The sequence below is a fragment of the Mus musculus genome, chromosome 3 (assembly GCF_000001635.26).
Source record: "Mus musculus strain C57BL/6J chromosome 3, GRCm38.p6 C57BL/6J".
NCBI classification, from domain to species: Eukaryota; Metazoa; Chordata; class Mammalia; order Rodentia; family Muridae; genus Mus; species Mus musculus.
This window is the reverse complement of record NC_000069.6, coordinates 32727470-32752300: the sequence shown is the minus strand read 5'-3', so window position 1 is coordinate 32752300 and position 24831 is coordinate 32727470. Positions and strand designations below refer to the sequence as shown.

The following is a 24831-nucleotide window of genomic DNA, read 5'->3' as shown; positions in this document are numbered from 1 at the left end:
TTCCAGGGTTTGGACTTGCTGTACCCTGGCAGTCTCATGCCCATTCCTCTCACAGCATGGTCCACATGCCCCACAGAAAACCACCAGCTGGAAACCACACAATCTGAGTTCATTACACTGTCATGAAGAATGAAGAGCAGATGCAAAGAAAGGCTGGCCTGAGTTGAAAGATAACAGACACTGGAAATGAAAACTGTTTCTGTGAACATTGAACACATCTGAAGTCTCTAATCCTCACCTGAAAGGAGAGAAAGAACTTGACAGGAAATGGCGCTGTTGGAAAGGTTGTGAAAGAGCCCATGTTTTTGGAGCCATGTTCAGCAGACAGTAAGAGCTTGACAAATGACAGGCATGAGGTAGCTTTAACTCACACGTCACGCAGTACTGGAGACCAAGCCCGGGGCTTCATGTGTGCCAGCACTCTGCCGCTTTTCCAAATCCTCAGCCCTCCGTCAGCATTCTAGAAGGATCTAAAAGTGAAACACAGCTAGAGAGTGCAGCTGTGGCTCTGAGGTGAGTGTGTACTTAGCCTACTGAAGGCCCGGGTTCAACACCAGCACCAGGAAGGACGCAGCCAGAAGGACGCAGCCAGAAGGATGCGGCCAGGCTTAGGAAGGAGGCACCTTCAGTGTTTCCAGAACAGAGCTCTACGGGAGCTCAGTTACTGTGTCTCAAGAGTTTGTGTCTGTACACTAAAAACGAATGGCACGTACCCCAAAAGTAAAGCAAGATGCTACAGGTAAACTCTAAGGCTTTATTTATTCTGGTCCTGATAATTTTATATGGTTGGTTCAGTATTTCTTTTGAACTTAAAATTCCAAGTAGTCCCAAATAAGCCCCATCTGCAATGACAGATGACTACAGTTCCTGAATATTCACAGGACCGCTGCACCTTCCACCTGCCAGACAACGGCATCAGCAGCTTATCAACAGTGTCACTTTAGGAATTCACAACTTCCCAGACCTCCAGGTTTCATTACTACCCTGTAAATCCCAACAGATGAAGCTGAAAGGCCCACAGAGAACACATCACCTGAACCTCATGAAGAACCAGCCACAGAATCTTGTGTACATCAGAGCAAAAATACAGAGTATTTATTCATTTCTTCCCACTAGAGGGACACACTGTTCTTGGACAGACAAATGAATCATCAGTTGTCAGGAGTTGCCTTTGGAGAATGATCAATGAACTCCTTTTCAGGGGTTGGAAATTGATACCAGGGTCCATCACCTCGGGCACGCATCAGCCTTCGAACTTCCTGCTCCTTTAACCTGTAACAAAGGGAATAGTAACTGTGAGGATACGGACACGTGAGCAGATGCAGCCACTACAGCAGTCAGCAGAGCTTCTTCAAAATAACAAAGCAGAACCACCATAGGACAGAGGCCTTCACCACTCCATAGCCGCACTGCTCAGGGGTCTAAGTTGGCTCATTAGACACATAGCTGAGTATCCATGTTCTTGTGCATAATACCCAAGATATGGAAGCACTCTAGCTGTCCATCAACAGATGAATAATAAAGAAAATGTGGCACATTTACACAATGGCACACCATTCAGTCATATGCAGACAACTGCATGAAGCTGGAGGGCATCATGTCCTCTGCTATGTGGAATCCATACTGATGTATACAGGTATACACAGGACACAAAACAGATGGGGAACTACTGGGGGCAGAAAGGGACCAGGAGGAGGGAAGAGGACAGGAAGAGATCAGCAGGCAGGGGAGAAGGGAAGAGAAGGTAAAGGAGGTAAGGATGAGCAACGTACATCTTTATGAAGATGCCATCAGGAAAGCCTTTATTCCATACACCAAAAAAGTTAATGAAGGGGAAAACAGTCCCACGATCCCAACAACAGAGGTAGTCACTGTATGCATGATAGTCTGGCATAAACAGGCACATGGAAGCAGACATCTGCTATACATACAAGCCAACTTGGGGCTGGTGAATTTTATCATCACTTACATTGAACAATTGTCTCCACAGGCCCTGCTCCATGGCTTTGTGACAAGCTTGCTCTGTCATCCACCTTTCTGATGTTAATACAGTTGGCTACAGAACACCCACTAATGAGCCCATGCGAGGGTCCCATGCTGGGAGGTGATATGCTGCCATCTGCCTATACTGCTGCTATCATTGTTTGAAGAGGGAAGAGGGAATTTCTCCACAGCAAGTGGAGTCCCCTCACTAGCACCACACTGAATGGCCTACATTAGATATTCCATTGTTAAAAACAGAAGAGAAAAATCAGAGCCAAAAGCCCCATCAACCCAGAGCCTCACGCAGCTGACATCATACTCTGGGTGATCTGCATGGTACAGAGATCCCTTCACAACTCCACAGCCAAGGCCAAGCCTTCTCCATGAAACCCTGGCCTTCCAAAGTACATGTATTAAGCTTTTTATGACCAGAAATGTACAACTACATAATTCACTTCCCAAGCATTAGCCAGCTCTCTAACCTTACTTATGAGATTAGATACCTTTGTAACTGTGACTTAGAGAATATCTATTCAACTTTTCAGAAAGGACTAAACACTTTTTCCCTCTTTTAAATATAACTACACAAAATGTGTAACTATCATAATTAAAGAGAAAGAGTTCATAAATCTAAGAGAGAGTAGGGGGACAGGGAGGAACTGGAGTCGGGAGAGGAAAGGAGGTAGAAATGGTGTAAGTAAAAGTACTCACGCAGAAAGTTCTTACAGCAATCAATCAATCAATCAATAAAAACAACAATAGCAACAACAACAAACAAGGCACAGCCAAAGCCCAAAACCCAAGGCTGAGGAAATGGCGCAGTCAGTGAAGAGCTGGCCTTGCAAGGACAGTTCTGTCCCCAAGCCCATGTCAAATCATCCCTTCCCAGTGCTGCGGAGGTGGAGACGGATCCTGGAGCCTGCCAGCCAGTGGCAAGCCTACTTCCTCCACAAGCTCCAGGTCAGTGAGAGACCCCGTCTCAAAATTTAAAACACAAAACAGGTGGATAGAGCCTGAGGAGCAATGCCTGAGATTATTCTCTGCCTTCCATAGGCACACGCCTGTACATGTATACACACACACACATCTGCACACAGATACACACCAAAAAACCAACCAACCAAACCAAAACTAATGAGCACACCGCGGACTGAGAGAAACACAGTAGTCAAGGCATGCTCTTCTCGGGAAGAGCATTAACTGAAGGCACAGGGCTAAGCAAGGTCCGGAAGAGGGCTGTATCTGCACCCACCTGACTTAATGCTAATGACATTCTCTCTAGAAACAGGTACACAGGGGCACATATGGCTTCTGGCTGTTATACAGGGCAGTCTCTAGTGATGTGGGATGGAAAGAAACAGGCAGGTTGTGGAGTGGGCTGCTGTATGCAGAGTAGCTTCTTTAGGAATTTCTTTCCAGGGCGGGAGAGATGGTTCAGCAGTTAAGCGTACTTGCTGTATTCATGTCTGGTGGCTCACAGGCCTGCAACTCTAGCTTCAGGACATCGGATGCCCTTTTGGCCTCCATGGGCCTACATCCAGGCAGACACATACACAGAGACATACACTATAACCATTTAAAAAGGGGAGAGAGACAGAGACTAAGAGGGAGGGGGAGGGCATTCCTCTCAGTATGAGCTATCATCCCCCAGTCAGCAACAGAGTCGCCCTTCTCCCAGAAGAGCCCTCTCAAGCTTCACACAGACATCCAACTTCTGAAGCTGCGCTATTCTTCCCGCCCACTCTCCTACCGTAACTCAGCCTTTTCAGATTCAATCTGGAGGATAGCCAGGGTTTTCTCGTAGTTCTTTTCAGGGCCATCATAGAAATTCCGGGCGATCCATCTTGATATCGGATGCTGAGAGAAAAGGTGTTTCCAATCAGTCACCTTCTGAAGGATTCTTCACGTTTTGGCTGACTACTGTTTCAGATAACTGAAGCACTGCCATGACAACAACTCAGATGTGCTTTAAGTCACTCTGAGCACTGGGCTCACGCTAGTGTTACCCACTTTTGAGATAAGCACCTGAATGGCAGCATCTCCGCAGCTTAAGGGCGAGGGAGGAGAGGAACCAAATTCTACTGACCAGACTCCAAAAATCATCATATTCTATGCTTATGTAATTTAACCTATAAAGCTTAACTTTTTTAACGAAAAAGGTAGCATGAATTGTTATTTGCTGCAAAGATGGCTCAGCAGTTTAGATCCCTCATTGCTCTTGCATCTGCATACATTCTCAGCACCCAAGTGGCTCATCATCATTGGTGATTCCAGTCCCGGGGGATCTGACACCCTTTTCTGGTCTCCACATATGTGGAGTACCGAGCACACACGGAGCACATTCATACATTTAGGGAAAACACCAAATCATGTAAAATAAAGAAATCTAAAGGAAATTAAGTTTTAAAAATGTATTATCTACTTGATGTGAAAAACTGGATATAAAAGTATATCATAATTGCCTAATTAAGACATTTACCACTACATTAACAAGATATCCAATAAAAGTTTGAATGAGCTGTGCAAACCTTGTAATACTCCCAGTGTTCAGGGATGTAGCCTTCTGGGATTTCTGCAAGCTCGGCTTCACCTAGAGAGAAAATGTTGACGATGCTGGGTCAGCACTGACAGCCCGTGTCCCCAGAAGCCAGCTTCTCCCAGACTCCTCTAGTGCTAAACTCCCCGGGGCAGATCAGTCCCTCATGAGGGGTCCTAGTCATCCTGTAGGTGTAACACAGGACCTCCAGCATCTCAGCAGTTTCTCATTTTGTTCTTAGGTAACAGACATAATGAAGGACACACTGGTCTCTATTTTATTTTCTGCTGTGAATCTACCAGACAAAATATTCTAAGATTCAAAACTTCAGCATTTTAGAATTCTGTTCAGAAGGCCTTGTGTGCATTTGATGCTTCCAGACCCTAAGATGAATTTTAATCCTGTCAGTGCCTGCCTTTCTGTGTATCTCTCTGTCTTCTGCATGTGTGTCTGTCTCTCTCATTCTCTCTTCCCAACTCGACTGTTACTCTATTTTCCTCATCTAGTTTGTTAAAGCTGATTTTGGAAAAGGAGATATGGTGGTTTGAATAAGAATAGCCCCAAAGGCTCATATATTTGAATGCTTAGTCACCACAGAGCAGAACTGTTTGAAAGGATTAGAAGGATTTATTGCTTCATTGGAGTAGGTGGAGCCTTCCTTGTTGGAGGAAGTGTGTCAATTAGGGTGAACTTTGAGATTTCTGAAGCCCCACCAGGCCTAGCTTCTCTCTCTGCTCTTGCCTACGGCCCCAGCACCATCCACATTGGCATGCTCCCATTGTGATAATGGCTAATTCTCTGAAACAAGCCCCCAATTAAATGCTTTCTTTTATAAGCGTTGCCTTGCTTATGGTGTCTCCTCACAATGACAGAACAGGCACTAAGCCAGAGGAAAGGGAGCTGAGCTTCTGGAAGCCACCTCCTCTGTAGACATGTCCTCCATAGGCTCACATGCTACTTTAAAGGTCCCAGAGCTTTAGGAGGTGGGACCTGGATGGAGAAAAAAAGCAGTGAACAGAAGCAGCCTTTAAAATCGTCAAGCCCGCCACCCTGTTTCCAGCAAGCTTCTTTTGCTCCCACTTCTCACGGTAGGCCAATGTCTCTCTAAAACCATGACAAAACAAACCTTTCTTCCAAAGAAGGTCTGTGTCAGTGTGTGGTCGCAGCAATGCAAAAGTAAATAATATAAATGTTCCTTTTAAAAATCTTGTATATTTGTTTACAAATGCTATCATCTCATGGAGTGAGGGCTGGATGAGTGACTTACCAATAAATATGTTCACCAGTGTTATGCCAATTATAACTGGGATCCCAGTCAACATAAGGTAGAATTTCTGTGAGGAAAAACATAAAAACATAAAGGTTTCTCTCATGGCCTTTCCTTTTTAATTTCCACCAAAATTATCCTCATTTGATGTCCTTTTATCCTTATTGAACAAACATGACAATTTTGGAATCAGAATTGAATCACTGATTTCTGTCACATTTCTCTGATTTAGTTTTTAGACACAACTATTTAGTAGAGTACAATATATGTGCAATGACTTTTGACTTCTTGGTTAAAGCAATGAGATAAAAAAAATTCTGTATTAAGAACAAATGTGAAAACAGTAGCATTTCAGCCACTGAATGTGACTGGAGTTGGTCCTGGTATGAAAAGAGGACACTTGCTATGTGTGATAGCACACACTGGGGAATCCAGCACTCCATAGGTGGAGGCAGGAGGATCAGGAGTTTGAAGTCAGCCTTGGCTACATAGCAAGTCTGAGACTAGCCTGGGATAACAGAAGATCCTCCATTAAATTAAAAAACAAAAACAAAAACAAAAACAAAAAACAGGGCTAAGGAAAGGCAGTGTACACAATGGGGAGGAGGGGGAGGGCTAAGGAGAGGCAGTGTGCACAGTGAGGAGGAGGGGGAGGGCTAAGGAGAGGCAGTGTGTACAATGGGGAGGAGGGGGAGGGCTAAGGAGAGGCAGTGTGCACAGTGAGGAGGAGGGGGAGGGCTAAGGAGAGGCAGTGTGCACAATGGGGAGGAGGGGGAGGGCTAAGGAGAGGCAGTGTGCACAATGGGGAGGAGGGGGAGGGCTAAGGAGAGGCAGTGTGCACAGTGGGGAGGAGAGGGAGGGCTGAGACTGAACACAGTGGGGAGGAGAGGGAGGGCTGAGACTGCACACAGTGGGGAGGAGGGAGAGCATTTCAGGGGAACAGCAAGCCTCCATTTTTAAGCTCCTGGTTGGTACTTTTTGGATCATGATACAGACAAGCAGCATTCTAAACAAGTAGTATTATTTACAATCCTGCTGAATTAAGAATGTTGACTTAAAATCAACATTCCCAGATTGCATTTAAAAAACAAATTACATCCCAAAATAGAGCTGCTTCTGTAGAAGCCTTCCAGTGAGTCTTTTGCTAAAACGATCTTAGTTTTTTCCAAACCTATCTCAGTGACACCAGTGAGCAGCTCAGCACCTCAGCCTTTAAGGTCTGTAAACCCACTGATGTCTATGGTGCAGGGAGAGGACCACAGGGCCTGACGCGCGTGAACACGCACTGAACAGACTCTGCCCACCCAGTCCTGCAGATTCATTTCTACACTTGAAGAGGAAGCACAAACTGAACTTCAAACTGCATGACCCTGAGCAGAAGGAACGGCTGGCACTTGACCTGCAGTCCCAGTGAATCCAGCTGAAACTTAAAAAGTTCAGTAGCAAGTCAGATCTTACTACTCACTCTCAGCATCCTCTGGGGGAAGAAACAGTAATTTTAAAATGAAAGACATCTCCTAAATGGGAATTTTCCCTCCTGGACACAGCATAGTTAAGAACATTTCAACTCACCATTAACCTCAAGAAGCGAGCGTCATAGTATAAAGAAGGCTTGACGACAAACAGTCTCTTGCCATGGTCCCCACTGTGCCGCACAGGAGCTGAAAATGTGAAACTGTTTAACAGGGCTCATGCGGGGTGGGCAGAGAAGACCACCAGATAGATATACACGGGTGAATGTTCTTTGCTTGTGCATCGGAGTGGGCAGGACGCGTCAGAGACTGAGAGACTGTTCTCAGGTATAGCTGCTGCTGCCGCTTTTATTTCATTTTTATCAGTAAGCACACTGAAGCCCAGCCCTTACACATGCTGGTAAGCACAGCCGCAGAGCTCCTTGCTTTAACCCAATGTAAAGACACTGAGCAAGCGATCATTTCAGTGTACCTCAGAGGCAGGCAGGGAGGGCAGACGCTCTTGACAGCTGCTAACCCTTGCTTCCCCTACAGAAAACAAACATGCTAAAGCCCCCTAAAAAACAAAGGTGAAGGCTGCCTCCTAACAGAAGGGGAAGGCAGGGAGCTGCGGAAACCTGGAGGGACAGGACCAGCAGTATCTATGCCAATCTCTAGCAGGAATTTGACTGTTACAGACTACACTGAGTTAAACTCAATGCCTTGTGTATGCTAGCCAGGCATTCATCAGGCTATACACCATCCTTCTAATGGTGACAAAATCCATTTGTAATTCATTTCTGACTAGGAAGACCCTCCTCCTCCTCCGCCTTCTCCTCTTCTCCCCCCCCCCCCCCAGATCAAAGCTTTGGAATGACTTCAGCCTTGTTGGAGATAAGCAGAGGTGGACTGTGACTCCTAGACCCCTCCTCTGCTCCACTGCCCTGGAAGCTGCGAGACTTGCCATCAGCACTCTACACCCAGGACCGTGCTGCTACTCAGAAGCTTCATGGCTCCACTTCTGCTCAGATTCCCACTGAAGGAAACATAACAGCAAAGAAATCGAACCTGGCCGAGACCCCTAGGTGGCAACGCTAACATAAGAAAGAATGTTCCATTTGTTGAGTTTAACGGCTACAAGTCGCCACTCCCTTCAGGCAGAAGCTGACGCTGTCCCAACAGATGCCACGTTCCCCCTAACATGCCACACACCCATGGGTCTGCACAACTATCCTTGGGTGTCAGTATCCATGAGGAACGAGTTCTGGGTTCCTGGACACCAAAACTTTCAGATGATCAGAGACCTTCAGTGAAACACACCCTTACAATAGCCCACAAGTTCTCCTATGTACTATGTCTGGTAATACTGGTGACAATGAATACCATGTAAACCACTACTATATTGCATTGTTAGGGGAATAATACCAAGAACAAAGGTTACAGGAGCAATTTACTTCCCAAATATTTTCAAACCACAGTTATCTGGATTCGAGGATGCTACTGCATGGATGTAGAGGCCAGCTCCACCTGCACTAATCCTGCCACGTTCAACGATCCACAGCTGAAGATGGGAGCTGTCTGGATTTTGGAATCACCTGTAGCAGCTAACAGGGTTTAGGAAGTGAATTCACTAGAGGATCAGATATGGGCATTAATTTACTAAGTACAGATTATACTACTAACACTACAGACGTGACAAGATAAGAGATTTTTAGAACCCGACATTTTCAGAAACCCCTTTAAAAGTTACCGTTATGGAAGAAAGTCAGGATGATACTACAAACCATTCATGAACTCACTAAAGACTGAAATGCCCACTGTGTGCAGGTCCTCTGCGAGGCCAAAGGTCAAGATGGATACAGACCCTGCTGGGAGGGAAAGAGTAGACAAGCCCTCGAGGCAAAGGCAGCAAAGAAACAGACAAACCAGCAGAAGAAAACAGGCCCAGAGGGAAAGGGCACATTCAGACAGCACAATGGAGGGAGCGGAGGACACGCACTGTTCCCTTAGGGAAGAAGCTGGTTGGCTTGTCCTACCTGTGCCGGACAGTTTTATAAGCTAGCGTCACTGGAGAAGGAGGGAATTTCAGTTGAGGAAATGCCTCCATAAGATCTGGTTGAAGAGCATTTTCTTAATTAGTGATTGATGGGGGAGGGCCCAGCCCATGGTGAGTGAGGCCACCCCTGGATTCTGTAAGAAGCAGGCAGAGTAAACCTCAGAAAGCAAGCCAGTAAGCAGCAGCCCTCCATGGCCTTTGCATCAGCTCTGGCCCCCAGGTTCCTCCCTTGTCTGAGTTTCTGTCCTGACTTCCTTCAATGACGAATGACAAAGTGGAAGTGTAAGCCAAATAAACCCTTTCCTCCGACCCACTTGCTTTTGGTCATGGTGCTTCAATGCAGCAATAGAAATCCTAAGTAAGACATTACCTAGACAGTGCAGTCCACCACAGAGCCCCAGAATCTAGATGCCTGTAAATGTCCTGAGTGGGTAGAGACATGGGTGGGCCAATAAGAATGGCCCCTGGAGACTCATCTCAGGGAGTGACATTAGGAGGTGTGGCCTTGGGAAGGAAATGTATCACTAAGTGTGGACCTTGGCATTTCAGAAGCCCAAGCCAGGCCCAATGCTTTGTTCTGCTGCCTGCCAATCTAGATGTAGAACTCTCAGCTCCCTCTCCAGCACCATGTCTGCCTGCATGCTGCCATGCTACCCACCATGACAATAATGGACTAAACCTCTGAACCTGTAAGCCAGTCCCAATTAAATATTTTTCTTTATAAGACTTGCCATGGTCATGGTGTCTCTTCATAGCAATAGAAACCAAAGCAGACAGCTTACCTGAGCCATGGAAATACAAAGCAACTTTTAGAAAAATGGTGAATTCAACCATAATGAAATCAAATTCTAAATAAGTCTTCATGCACACTTACAAAAGGCAGAATCTGAAAGGCTCAACACAAAGTAAGTAGCAAGTCCTACTGGGTCCACAGAGCCTTCAGCTGCCAACTGGAAGGTGGAGGTATAAGGATCAGGGGCTCAAAGTCAGACTCCGTAGAGTTTGAAGGTAGCTTCGGCTCCACGAGACTACAGGACTTCACCTGGTTTTCATTTTCTGACCATTACAGACGTGTATCCATTCCAGAGCTCGGTTGTTTTGTTTTGAGACAGTATCCTTGTATACCCTAGACTAACCTTGAGCTCTCTAAGCACTGCAGGTGTATCTTGACCCTCCTTACAGGGCACATACTTTAATAGAGGACTTAAGCAGCTAGGTTGTTTACAAACCTGGCAAGTGACCTGGGGACTGACAGCACTGAAGTCGGGATGGAGACAAGGTGCTGGTTTCTTTGTATGAATGTTTTGCTTGCATGTTTGTCTGTGTACATGTAGGCCCAGTGTCCATGAAGTACAGAAGAGGGTGTCAGATCCCCTGGTCCTAGAGCTGCAGATGGCTGTGAGCCACCATGCTGGGAGCTCAACTGACTACCCATTTTTAAATAGCTAAAGAACCATTGAGGAAAGAGGGCTCTACTGTTTCCACCTGAAGGGAAGATCAATGGTCAACGTATAAAGGGAACAGTTCTCTGCTTCACGGATTCAGAAGTTCCTAGAACTGTGGGGGTTGAAGATAGAACTGGACTGCTTCACCGTTTTTCACGGCCGTTGTCCAAGAATCCACAATGCAATCTGGAAATCCTGTGTGATACAGGTTAGCCTAGAGGATCAAGCCGCCTCTTTCAGAAAACCTGATCACAACCCCTATCTTCAAATAAAGAAGTTTCCTTCTCAACTCATCTCTGGCTTCTCAAGACAAATATCCCCAAGGCAGGTGGGGATGACAGCACACAACTTGAAGTTCCAGCAGTCAGGAGGCAGAGCCAGGTTGAATCTAGCCTGGTCTACATACGGACAACCTCCAAGCCAGCCAGGGTACATAATGAGATGATATCTAATAGAACAGGACAAAGATTCCCTAAGAAATCTCGCCTGTTTCCTGGGCTTTCTTTCTGCCTAAATCAACCCCTATGCCCTGGGTTCTTTGCCTCTGTCTCACATCTCACCCTTTGGAGCTATGCATCATCTCCAGCATAGCTCTTTTCTGATTTCCCCAGATAGTGTTGGTCTCTGCTTTTCCCTTGAGCAAGATTTGATAACTTCCTTTAACATGAAGCACACTAACACTAAGAGTGTGTTAAAGCTCATGAGGTCAGAGGAGAATATATGAAGCTCGGTCAGTCTCTCCAGTAAGTGTCAGTGTCTGACAGGTGGCAGGTCTTGTGGGAACATTGTTGAATTTACATTTCTTAACTGAACGTTTACAGGGATCACTTAAGTAAATCCTTACAGTTTACTACACTTACTCAGAGGACCTTGTACACACCTTCCTCCTTCAATCAGAGAACAGTGGAAGGATTAATTTATATGTGGCTTTAGTGAACAATCATTACAACTGTAGAGCAAACATAAAAAACAAAAAACAAACAAACAAAAAAAGCAGCCAGCACTTGGGGAGCAGAGACTAGAGGAAAGTTGTAGGTTCGAGGCCAGTTAGGGCTCCCAGCGAGACCTGCATTAACACCTCATGCTACAAAAACTGAACAACAGAAGAAAGGTAGGGCTGGCTGCATTACATTAACGAGGTTAACAAAGAGAAATGCTTCCTCTTTCTCAACTGTTTAACAATTACTCTTTATTAACTATGCCTGATGACTGCTATCGCACCAACTATCCTGGAATGTACTTCAGAGCAGTTAACTTCCCACAGCCCCGAAGTCTCCCTGCTGAAGTGGAGAGTCATCTGCTCACATTCTGAAAACATTAGGATGAACAGAGCTTACAAGACCAATTCTCCAAAAAATGATTTTTAAGTTTTTTATTATTTTTTAGGTGTGTGTGTGTATATATACAGGTGAATGGAGTTGCCTGTGGAGGTCAGGGACATGGGCTTCTGAAGCTGGAGTTATAGGCTGTGGCCCTGGGAATCAACCCAGGTCTTCTGAGGACCAGGAAGCACGATTAGCCACTGAGCCATCTCTCCAGCCCCCTCCAATAAATGATTTTAAATATGCAAGTCACTCAGGAAAGCTATTTAGTTTCCTGACTGTCATTGATGCCAGGATTGAGCAAGACAATGGTAGCAGCTTTCTGTTGGTATTTCAAACAATCAAAAGCTGGCCATTCACTCATTATCTTCCTCTAAATTTTCAGTTAAAAGTATCATTTGAATTCCTTGGGCCAAAAAGTTAAGTCCACTTCCTTGCATCTGTCCGTCTTTCATCACTTATCAATGACAAACTGCAAATGATTCTAAAAAGGGCTAGTGAGGTGGCCTGGGAAGGAAGTGCATTTGTTTCAAGGCTTGATAACCTGAATTTGATCCCCAGATCCCACAGTGGAAGAAGAGCTGATTCCCACAAGATGTCTTCTGACCTCTACATGCACAGGCACTTTAGTTGTGTCAAGGCCCCTTCTCCACCCCAACTAAGCCATGATCACCATCTTCTCCTTCTCTCAACACCTAGTTCTCCCAAAAGCCCTATATCCAGGGAGACCTGGAAGCCCACACACTACTGCCATTTTCCCATGTTAAGATGATTGCCATATTCATTTTATATTTATACTCCTCGTCTGAGTTCACAGTACTGTGATCACAGATCTGTTGATCCACTCTCCTCTACCCTGAGAAATATCTGTGGATATTAGCTTTAGAATGGAAAGAGATTCAGTGTTTTCTGCCACGGCAAGTTGGAGGATTTGCTGCTTTGGGCCTGTGGCAAAGCATGATGGAAGTATGTGTTAGAACAAACTGCCACCTTCTAGTGACTGGGAAGCAGAGAAGAGAGGCTGATGCCCTGCAAGGGCCTCTTCAATGACAAGATCTTGGACCGGAATTCCACCTCTCAGACGCTCAGCAACAACCTACCAGCTTCTTGGAAGACTGTGGCAGGAGCATTGAAGGTTAGAACCAGCCCGCAATGCAGAGTCTATTCAAGATCAGCTTGGGCAACTCAATGACACTCTGACTCAAAATTTTAAAGAGTAAAGACAAAAAGAAGGGTTAGGGATGTAGCCCAGAGGAAAGACCTCACCTGGCTAGAATAAGCAAGCACTTGTATTTCATCAGCAGTACCAAAGAAATAAGCAAATAAAATAAAGGGTAAATTTAATGCTGTGTGTATTTTCTAATTTAGGTGCATGGTGCTAAAAATGTCTCCTACTCAAAGGGCTTCACAACTACTCTGTAAGGTATCTCCGTCAATCAGATGGTCATCTTCCGGAAAAGGAAATGAAGATCATGACCAAGTGCCTTCCACTTTAGCTCCCAGTAGGCGTTGACTCAAGGTCATAGAGCTCTTAAATTCTGCAGCCAAGATTTGAATCTCGGCAGCCCAGCTCCAGAAAAAGAAGATGGGAGAGGGGCCTAGCCATCTTGTTGGGCTGCCCAAGGAACTGGTGGAAGAGAGGAAAACCTTCAGGGAGCAATGGCAGACTCATAAGCCAGTGAAAGCTGCGACAGTCAAACAGTCGCTCTTGGAACAGCCTCGAGTAGGCCCTCCCTGTTCTCTCTGGACAGGACATCGGCTCCCCGTGGTTCTCTCGGAACTGCAGGAGTGAGAAATAGTCCAGGAAGAGAGGGACCACGGAGTCTCAGCTCAGCTCAGCTAGACTACAGTCAGCACTTCTGGGGAAGGGTTCAAGGGATCTCTACTTGTGTATCTGAGGATATTTACAATAAAAAAGTGATGTCAAAAGGATATGACCAAGAAGTGTCAGCACATGGAGTCTGCCTTCAGTGTAAATTCCTGCTGGGTATTTTAAATGCACTGATCCTTTCCAGCATGTTCCAGAAGGTCCCTATGCATACTGCCTCAATATAATAGGCTTTAGGGCAATTTGTGTGTGTGTCTTTCTCTATATTAGACAAGGCAAATTGTATATCTCTAACCAAGGCCCTCTCTATGACTGTCCTGAGACCTGAGCTCTTTACCCCTCTTAGGCTCCTTTCTAAGAGAACAGTGGTTCTCAACCTTCCTAATGCTGCAACCCTTTAATGCAGTTCTTTGTGTTGTGACCTCCAACTATAAAATTATTTTCACTGCTACTCCATAACTGTAATCTTGCTACTGTTATGGGTCACAATGTGAACATCTGTGTTTTCCTACGGTCTTAGGTGACCCCTATGAAGGGGTCGCGACCCGCAGGTCATATGAAAAGCATGACTGCATTAACATACAGCAGATACAATCTGGGCTGAACCCAACTTTACACATTCACTCGCACTAGTCTTTTAAAAAAAAAAACAAACATAAAATATTTTCGTGGCCTTCTATGATGTTGTGAGGTCCACGGACACAGTTATTACCGTGCCTAACGGGCCTGTCACCTGGAGCCTTTTTACACTCGTGCCTAGGAACACCATGACAGCCTTCACTTCAGTGCGCTTCTCAGCAACTTCCTATCTGCGGGTTGGAACCAGCTGCAGGTGCCACGCACCCTGATTCTGCCCTGAGCCCAGCGACGCAGTGCAAGCCTGCAATCCCAGCCCTCGGGAGCCGGGACAAGTGCAGCCTCGGATCCCCGAGACCCTGTCTCAACAACGAAGTGTGTGCAGTTGCCCTTGGAGACGCGGGCAGCAGCTCCATGCCTGCCTAGCCTGGCAGCGAGGGAGCAGCGCCCAGCATGGCGTGGCAAGGCGCTTCGCAAACGCTGAGCTTAAACAAGGCCATCCGATCTGCAGCAGCTCTTCACACGAGAGCCCCAGGCCGACTTTGTCCCCGCTCTCTCCCTCGGAGGTCCCCAAGGTCACCTGGAAACAGCCCTCCCACCTCTCACCCGCGTCTCCGAGGCCGCCACCCACCGACAGTCTTCGGAAAGCTCCGCGTGAGAAAACTTCCGACTCCGAGTCTAGGACCAGCGCGGCGGCAAGACAGCGCTGTCAGCGCGGAGACCGAAGCCCGCTGCAGCAGGCTCATGGCCGCCATGGCTACACCGGCCACGGAAGGAAGTGGGGAGGGCTAAGGGAGCCGGGAGGGACAATCCACCAGTGAGGGCGAACGCTAGAGGAGGCCATATTGAGTGAGGGCAGCGGCCCGTTCCTGCGAGCTTCACAGGCAGGCGCTGGCGGACAAAAGTGACGACATTGTAGGTGGGGCGCCCAAAGAGAGCCCTGTAAACTCTATGGCAGACTTGGGAGATTGAAGCGAGAGCCGTGGGAGCGGCCATGTTTAGTAAGGGCAAAGCCTGTTCCTGTTTGCTTCACTTGCCTCACGCCGCCAGCGGAAGTGACCTCGTGGACACCGACACTGTGGGTCTCCATTAGAAACATGGCTGCGACCAGTCTAGTGGGTATTTGTAGAAGAGCCTCAGCGTTCCTGAAGGCAGCTTGTTCCCTAGTAAATCCCAAGGACGCTGCTCACTCGGGGTAAGTGGTGAGAGAAGAAATGACTGCCTCCGCCTTTGGGCGCTTCTTGCAGGATGCAACAGAGCTCTAGACAGGCCACCGCGGAGGCAGAGAGCGTGACCTTGCAGTCGCCTATCCTGGCGCACTAGTCCTCCTGCGTTCTGTCGCCGCGGGCGGTGGGAGCATCCGCTGCTCGGTGCTTCCTCGGACTCGCAGTGTCCTGGGGCTGGGTCGGTTGGGAGGGAGGTTTCCGAGGAGTCCTGAGCTGTGAACGGAAGGCTTCCCTCGGCGTCTTTGTACACAGATTGTCCGGCAGATGTTAAGTGATGAGCGTAGCTACGGCAACAGAAGCTGCGTCTGCGAGTGTGAGAATGACAGCTTACTCTTCACTGACACTTGCCAACAGGGAGCCGAGTTTTAGAAATAGTAGAGAGCAGATTAATTGAAGGAAGCAGTCTCTTCTATATTATTACACTAACTTTGCAAATTAGCTTTTTAAAACCTTGCAGAGTTGTAATTTGATCAGGGTGGCAAACTTGAATAAATGATTTCGTCTTCCATTATCTTGATCTGATGCCTTCCTTGACCTCTGACGGTATCAGGCACACACATGGTGCACATATATGCAGGGAAAACATTCAGATACATAAACCTTAAATTTGTTAATGAAATTATTTCAGTATGTGTGTGTGTGTGTGTGTGTGTGTGTGTTTTGTAAAAAATGAATACCTATCACTCAGAAAAGAGGCAAAATATTTTGAAGACAGTAAAACCAGTTATGCATTCATAGAACACATTGCCGTTTCTTTTTTAATGTTGCAGGTATACACTTGATTTTCCATCATTTCCCCAGGACAACAGAAACATTATTAGAGTAATAGTCAAAATATACCCTTAACCCATAGTAGCCAGTCATTGACAGTTGTCACATTTTTCAAGATCCCTGGATTTATGCTCTTTTTCTGCACTGTTGGACAGAGGTCAAAATTCAATCATAGACCCAAGGACATTGCCTTACTAAGTATGACCCTGTGGTCACACTGTGGAATACAGTGTTATTATTTAGCATATAATCCAAAATAAAAATAGGACTTGCTCTACTAATCCCTTCCCTTTTTTCTTTCCGCTTCATTGTCTCCATTCAGTTCCATTCTTTGCTTCAGGATCCAGTGAAGGATCATTTAGTGCAATAGTTGCCATTCGTCCAGTGTTTCTTTTTTCCTTTGTCATCACACTGGCAATTTGGGGTAGGATTTTGTTTTGTTTTGTTTTGCTTTGTTTATTTCTTCATAATTAGTTTCAAGTCAGGAGTCATGGACATAGCTCAGTGGTAGAGTACCTAGCATGCCTGAGGCCCTGGGCTTAATCCTCAGTACACAGGAAAACAAACATAAACTCCAGTCAAATACTCTTGGTTTGGAAGACAGCACTTGTGAAACATTTTACATTGTGTTTTAAGATCATTTTATCAGTTCATTAAGTGCTCTTAGAAACATAATTTCTAAATATATATATAATTATGCATAAGATTTTCATGCAGCTATAAAGCATGGTATGTTTATGTAACTAATGTAACTCTTTAATACCAAATTTAATGCCTTTGTAGATATCTTCACCGGTGAGCTCCTGCCTGTTGTGTCTGTGTCTATTGTGTAAAAGTTTCCAGACACAGAACTCCGGGATTAAAGGAGAGAGCATTGAGCCTTTTGAATGTTGCCACATTGACGTTCAGAATGGTTTTGATCTGTTCATAAATTTAGTTGCTACAGTGGAGGAAGCACCTAAAAACTGTTACTCTAAAATATAATTGTGGGGTCAGCAAGGTGGCTCAGGAGGTAAAAAGTGCTTGCCACTCAAGCCTGGTGACCTCGGTTTGAGCCAAGGAAGCTAAGCAGTAAAAACTGGGCGCAGTGACTGGGCGCATCTCCATCCAATTCCCGAATTCCTGGGCCCAGACGGGAGGGAGAGGAGGAGGAAGCACTCAAAAGCTCTCAAGCCCGCTATCCTGAGTACTCAGCACAGCAACATAAAAGCTCTCAGGCCTGCTATCCTGAATACTCAGCACAGCAGCATAAAAGAGAAAGACTGTGCCTCCATGAGGTGGAAGAGAACCAGCACTCCTGTTGTCTTCTGACCGCTACATGTGTGTCATGGCACGTGAAAGCACGTACTCACACACACATGCGCTAACAGTAAAAAGATAGACATATATAATTATGTACATCTGTTGTCTGAAACTATAGGGTAGCCATCTGTACAATAAAAAATACTTTCTCATGCACTTAAAAAGCTTACCAATACTGGGGTAAATATCCTGTGTAGAATTTTTGACATTGTAATAAACAAATGTTTCTTGCTAATAAAGACTGAACGTTATAAACTTTGTTCTTTACTTGTGTTCAGTTGCAGGTCTTCTCTTAGTTTGTTACATAAGAACACACCACATGTCACATCTTTTCTCCAGTGTAAATTACTTCATACCACGTTGTCAAGGAAAGGACTGGAAGAATTTTTTGATGACCCAAAGAATTGGGGGGAAGAAAAAGTCAAATCTGGTGAGACACATAGAATGGTCATAGTCATTGTCTGTGATCTCCATCATCCTGGGGTTATCCAATGTAAAATTATTTCCTTTGGATTTTAAAGGTAACTGAAGTAAAACTTCCTTGGCTGGTTGGTGGGCTTCTTAGAAGAGGGGTGCTTGGACGTGTTAAGTAACATGAGGCTTGGGTTTCTTTTAGTTGGCTTTTTTTTTTTTTTTTAATAATAATTAAAAATAGTTTGAAGTGACATTAGGAAAAGAAAATGCATTTGACACAAATACCAGCAGTCTTTGCCGGTCTTGTTACTGATATTTTCATGTTGGTATTTAATTGAATTCTAATTGTATGTAATATGATAATCCTGTTGCATCTTTTAGAGATACACACACATTGAATTTTGAGAGTGAGTCCTCAGTCAGGACATTGAGCTAGAACTGTCACTTAATGTCACACGTTTCTCCTTCTCACAGGAGCTTCATGGACCTGCCAGCAGCTGAGGAACAAAAGTAACGAAGACTTACATAAGCTTTGGTGAGTGATCTGCATACTGCAACATTGTAGTCTAACAGCAGGGTCAGCACTACCCCTGTACGAGGCACTGGCCAAGCGGTCTGCTGTCATGGGACAGCGGGTGACTGCATGAGCTTGTAGAAAGGTGGCAGAGGATTGCATTGAGACATGTGTCACATTTCGAAGGTATCGGGACTTTAGATTTCTGCAGTAGTGCTATGAGTCAGACCGCTACCATTACACCAGTAGTGTCAGGAAACAAGGTCAGAAATGACATGGGGACTGGCTGGTCACAGTTACACTGCCCTCCCTTTCCCCCTTCCTCATTAACTTACTGTTTAATATAAATGCTGACAGGAAGCAGATAAGGACCTGTATACACTTCCGTATTCTTACAGTCCTGAAGGTGACTCGCCTTGCACTTGTTAGAATGAACCCTGATACCTGCAACTCATAGGAGCCTTAAACCCTAATTAGGAACAAGAGGCAACAATTAAACAAAATGTGGGGTCTTTAATATTAACCAAATGAACACAGAGAGAATTGAAAAAGAAGGCCGCAATCCTGTCAGAAATCTGCAAAAGTAGACCCTGGACTCACTGAGGTCCAGAGTTCTGTTGCCCCCCACTATAGCCCTGTTTCTTTTCCCACCTCATTTGTTGGGAAGGCTGTTTAAAAACTGGAAATATCGAATAGAAGAAATGGCATGTCCCATTTCAAGCAGGGTTCTTTTTTCCTGGTCTAAAAGAACATTCAGAAGATGTCTCTAGCTGGGCCGTGGTGGTGCACGCCTTGAGGCACAGGCAGGTGGATTTCTGAGTTCAAGGCCAGCCTGGTCTACAAAGTGAGTTCCAGGACAGCCAGGGCTACACAGAGAAACCCTGTTTCGAAAAACCAAAAAAAAAAAAAAAAAAAAAAAAAAAAAGATGTCTCTAACTAAAGTCTCACCAGTTATTCACAGCTTCTGCCTTTCTTTTTATTCCCTATTTCATGGCCCGAGTTTTCGTCTATTATCCTGGTGGGTTGTGTCAAAGACTCTGTCAGTTGGGAATGTGAGTAGATTGTTCTGGCACATGCCCCTGCTGTCTTTCGTTGTAGTATTTAGCCCAAAGCTTGTTCTGTTTAAACCATATTTGTTTTGGGGGGAGTCTCCCATGATCTGTGTGGCTTTTGGCTTCTCTTGAATAATCAGGCCTCTGTGTCTCTATGCCAGCCCTGGCCAGGCTGAGGAGTGGAGCTACCCAGCCCCTCAGTGCCAGCCCTGGCCAGGCTGAGGAGTGGAGCTACCCAGCCCCTCAGTGCCAGCCCTGGCCAGGGTGTGGAGTGGAGCTACCCAGCCCCTCAGTGCCAGCCCTGGCCAGGGTGTGGAGTGGAGCTACCCAGCCCCTCAGTGCCAGCCCTGGCCAGGCTGTGGAGTGGAGCTACCCAGCCCCTCAGCTGTCGCCAACACGTAATCTACCTCACTCACCATGGTTACCTATCTGGGAACTAGAGTAGACATTTGATTTTTTCATTCACTAATTTGGAGGATTCATTCTCAAAGAATAACATAGCCTTTACAAAACCCATCCATACTGCGCTTGTTATAGAAAAGTAATTGTAGTAAAGCGCTGTTATTATGAGTTATTGATAAAGGGCAGCAGCACTCACTGTGCTAAAACCAGCGCCTGCCGCCAGGCCTGTCTGCATCCGAGTATAAAACTCCCGCTCCTGCCCTGCTCATACTGCCCTCCACAGGTACTGCAGTAACTCTGTAGCCGAGGTACTCACGGCACCCCTTTCCCCAGCGTAGCCAGGACGGTGCTTTAGAGTTCGGCTGCCTTGACTCCCCCATAGCAGGAAGTCTTCCCCGGTCACCTTAGCTCTAGAGGAGGTGCCTCATGTCCACACCATAACTGTTCTAATAATGTCATCTCCCTAACCCAGTAAGCCACCTTGGAAATGGCCTGGCAGGCTAGAGGCAGAATTTACACACAAGTCTGGGATGTGAACCCAGAATTTGTGCTGTGACCCATGGTCATAGTCCCTGACCCCTCTGAGCTGTCTGCATTAGAGAGGGGGCTAGCACCAACCTCCCTCTTGGGTGTGAAGAGGGTTTGGCACTCGGGCTTGCAATGGCTGCACAGTAGACACTGTTCTTCTCACTTCCCTGTGGCATGGACGGACTGTGCCTGGTGCTGTTATGACCCTCTGGCACTCCACACAGGACAAAGCACAGAGTACGCTGGAGGGTGGCTCTTCTCGATGGTGCTGTGCGAGCTTTCTGAAGGGCTGCAGGACTTTCCTGGCTTTTGACTTTGATGTAAGAAATCACTGTTGAATGAATCACATCACAGCTTTGTGTTTGGTACAGGTATGTCCTTCTGAAGGAAAGAAACATGCTTCTAACTCTGGAGCAGGAGGCCAAGCGACAGAGGTTGCCAATGCCAAGTCCGGAGCGCTTAGAAAAGGTAGGCTTGTGGGCGGGCGCTCAGACCCCTGCCCGCCTGGGTAACGCTGAAAGGGAACGAGGTCATGCTTCTTACATGTCTTTCCAGCACCATCCCAACAGTCCCACATGCGAGCCTTTTGTCACAAGTGCTAGGCACCTTCGCTGTTCCCTCATTCTCAGTTGCTACTTACAGATGGGTATTGGTTTTTATCCTGAGCAGCTCCCTGGGAGTAAAATTGCCAGGGCATACACTAAGTCTCTAGTGAGCTGCTTTCTGGGGCAGCCATGTATGGCAGGTTCATCCACGGAGGCAGCCCTGTGTGGGGAGCTCGTGCCCTGGAGTCCACATTCCGTCCCCAGTGACCGTCGCACTCACGTTCCAGCTCAGCACAGCCATTCTCCAGCAGCACAGCCCACTTCTTAGTTGGTTGTTTCACCCCTAGATTGTTTTAGAGCTCAGCACTTGATTTTTCTGTCATGTGTAGCCAGTGAGAGCAGAGCCGAGCTTTGTACCCGCCATAGTACTGAGCCTCACCTCAGCTCACTTGCCTCCCCTTCCCTTCCCCACACCATCTAAGCATTCGCACATCCTGCCTGCAGATGAAAGGCCACGTGTGACACAAGTGTGACACCGTGTGTCTGCCTAGCCCAAGTGTGTCCTTGGCTTGGACAAGGGCAGCAGAGGTTGTCACTTCTCCTTAGCTTGCTGCATTCTCAGACTGAGTGCTAGTACCGTGTGCCCTCGGAAGCAAGGATTCAGAAAGGAAAGGAGAAAACTTCCAACAGGTTACGGAGAGTCATGCAACAGACACCCGTGAACACTCATCAAAGGCTTCTTACGAAGTACAGTAAAGGGTGGTTTCTAAAAAAAAAAAAGTACAAGTTCCCGCTTTGTGGATGCCCTAGAGTTCTTTTGGAATGCAGTTGCAGGTGACGGCTAAAGTTAGCTGTCTTCTTCTCACCGCAGGTCGTTGATTCCATGGATAACGTAGATAAAGTTGTCCAGGAGAGGGAAGATGCTCTAAGGCTTCTTCAGACCGGTCAAGAAAAGCCCAGACCCGGTGCTTGGAGAAGGGACATCTTTGGACGAATTGTCTGGTACATGATTATACTGACTTCTAAGAGTGGAGACGGGTGGCCTGGTTTCCCCTCTCGGGACCTTTAAAACTCCTCTCCTGTGGATATATTAGCGGTCTTATATAAAGAGAGGTCCCCAAGCCGGGCGTGGTGGCGCACGCCTTTAATCCCAGCACTCGGGAGGCAGAGGCAGGTGGATCTCTGAGTTCGAGGCCAGCCTGGTCTACAAAGTGAGTTCCAGGACAGCCAGGGCTATACAGAAAAACCCTGTCTCAAAAAACCAAAAAAAAAAAAAAAAAAAAAAAAAAAGAGAGGTCCCCATCCCCTAAACGACAAAGTGTTTTGTCTTGTAAAACAAATTCCAGACCACACAACCCATCCCCATGGGTTCTTGTCTTGTATAAATCATAAGTTCTTTCAAGAGTTTTGTGAATTCTTCTGACAGATACATCTGACAGAAAAATCAGCCTATATAGATTCTAAAATTCAAAGCTAATTTCAGGTACACCTCTGCCCACCTTGTGCACTAAGAACTTGGGGTTCTTGAGAGTTCTAAGCAACAAGTTCAGATTGTTTGTTTCACTAGCATCTGGATAAGCCCTAGGCCAAGTACTGAACAGCTTACCTCCTCCTGGGGAAGGATCTGAGACTCAGCTTAGACACTGGCCAAGTACTGAACAGCTTACCTCCTGGGGAAGGATCTGAGACTCAGCTTAGACACTGAGGAGTAAAGGACTCAGAGAATCCACTGACTCGGGGACATGTAGTGTCTTAAACATGAGTCCGAAAGTGGAGAAGCTTGAAATGCCTAGACGTTTTCCAAGCTCAGGACAGCACCTCTCACTTGATGTAGAATTTCAGCCATCCTGTCAGGAACCATCTAATCCAACCAGAAAGAGAGAAATTGCCAAAACGTCACTTAAAAACTCTTCCAAGCCGGGCGTGGTGGCGCACGCCTTTAATCCCAGCACTCGGGAGGCAGAGGCAGGCGGATTTCTGAGTTCAAGGCCAGCCTGGTCTACAGAGTGAGTTCCAGGACAGCCAGGGCTATACAGAGAAACCCTGTCTCGAAAAACCAAAAAAAAAAAAAAAAAAAAAAAAAAAAAAAAAAAACTCTTCCAAAGAGCCAGGCAGTGGTAGCACATACCTTTAATCTCAGCACTCGGGAGGCAGAGGCAGGTGGATCTGAGTTCAACACCAGCCTGTGGTCTACAGAGTGAGTTCCAGGACAGCCAGGGCTACACAGAGAAACCCCATCTCAAAATAAATCTTTCAAGGACTTAGGGATGTAGCTCTGGTTGAAAATCTCTAGCATGTAATATAATTTTAACTGCATTTTCTAATTTTATTTTAAAACTGCTTTTTAAAAATTTTTACTTTACCTGTTTGTGGGGGTGTGTGCTGTGGTGCATGTGTGGAGGTCACAGGGAACTTGCTCAGCATCTCACTGGCCCTTTTTATGTACTAATTTTTATTTGGTTTAATTTATTAGAGACCAATTAGAAAACAGTGAAAATTGAAGTAAAAATGTATCAAGTATTTTATGTAAAGCAGTAACTTCCCTTTTTTGGCAGGCACAAATTCAAGCAGTGGCCTATACCTTGGTACCTAAATAAAAGATACAACAGGAGGCGGTTCTTCGCAATGCCTTATGTGGATCGCTTTATCAGGTGAGCAGTGTCCTCATGGTGAAGCAGCCTTACTCCAGATGGCCTGTGACCTGAGCTTCCTTTACACCTTGGTTTCTACTACATGAAGAATATGTTTTCATTACTTTGAAAAAAGAAATAGCACTAGGTTGAAAAAAGGAGAAAATTGATGCCATACATCTAAAACCTTATGTGCATAAAGTCACTGTCCCAATAGTGTGTACATATCCTTTTGGAAGTTGTATGGCTTCTGTATGTCTGGAAATGAGGGAAGTTCGACAGTACCATGTGGAGTGTAAGCTCCTTATTCCAGGGCTAGTGGAAAGGGGTGTTGGCAGCACTGAAATAGTGCTATGCTACGGACTGCCACCTCAGGGTTTCCTGTGGCAGACTGCCTTCAGTTCATGAGACAAGGAGAGTACGGTGCTTGTTACATAACTGTAGTTGGCAATAACCACCAGCTAGGTGATCCTAAGGGAACTAGGGACGGCTCTTCCACCCACCCACTCACCCTTTTTCAAAAAGATTTATTTCTTTTATGTATATGAGCACACAGTATCTGTCTTCAGACTCACCAGAAGAGAACATCAGATCTCATTACAGATGGTTGTGATCACTGTTAAAGCTTGATTTATACACACCACGTGCTGCCGACATGACTGATGCTCTTATAGAGTTGGCCAGAACGTTTTGAGAAATGGAATGGTTTTGTCTAAGTTGCTGTTTTTATTCTAGACTAAGAATTGAGAAACACGCCCGCATTGAAGCAAGAAAGAGAAGTTTACAGAAAAAGAAAGAAAAAATTCTCCATGCAAAGTTCCCACATCTCTCTCAAGAACGGAAATCAAGTAGTGTCTAAGATGAGACCCAGAAGTCTGGTTCCATTGTTCTTAAAGCCTGTGTCCTGACGTGAATACCTGTTAAGCAGTTTATAAAGAAATGTTCTTGTCAAGTGACATCAGTTGTTCTTCTAGCTCACATGG

General features: G+C 45.9%; 2 protein-coding genes across 3 annotated transcripts; one reads left to right on the top strand and one right to left on the bottom strand.

The window, feature by feature from the left end:
• Positions 1-741: 741 nt before the first annotated feature.
• Ndufb5 (NADH:ubiquinone oxidoreductase subunit B5) lies at positions 742-15244 on the bottom strand. Of its 2 annotated transcripts, none has more exons than NM_025316.2 (6): positions 15096-15238; positions 7359-7447; positions 5787-5853; positions 4512-4573; positions 3734-3840; positions 742-1272 (listed from the first exon to the last, which is right to left on the bottom strand). In NM_025316.2, exons 1-6 carry the CDS (start codon positions 15217-15219, stop codon positions 1152-1154), a joined length of 570 nt encoding a protein of 189 aa, NP_079592.2. In that variant the 5' UTR covers positions 15220-15238; the 3' UTR covers positions 742-1151. The 2 variants fall into 2 exon arrangements, with proteins under 2 accessions (NP_079592.2, XP_006535577.1); XM_006535514.3 differs by having other exon boundaries at positions 1065-1272; positions 15071-15244.
• Positions 15245-15545: 301 nt separating this feature from the next.
• Mrpl47 (mitochondrial ribosomal protein L47) lies at positions 15546-24804 on the top strand. The gene is made up of 7 exons (NM_029017.2): positions 15546-15659; positions 18042-18193; positions 18652-18712; positions 21045-21141; positions 22090-22220; positions 23774-23869; positions 24584-24804. Exons 1-7 carry the CDS (start codon positions 15562-15564, stop codon positions 24705-24707), a joined length of 759 nt encoding a protein of 252 aa, NP_083293.1. The 5' UTR covers positions 15546-15561; the 3' UTR covers positions 24708-24804.
• The last annotated feature ends 27 nt before the right edge of the window (positions 24805-24831 follow it).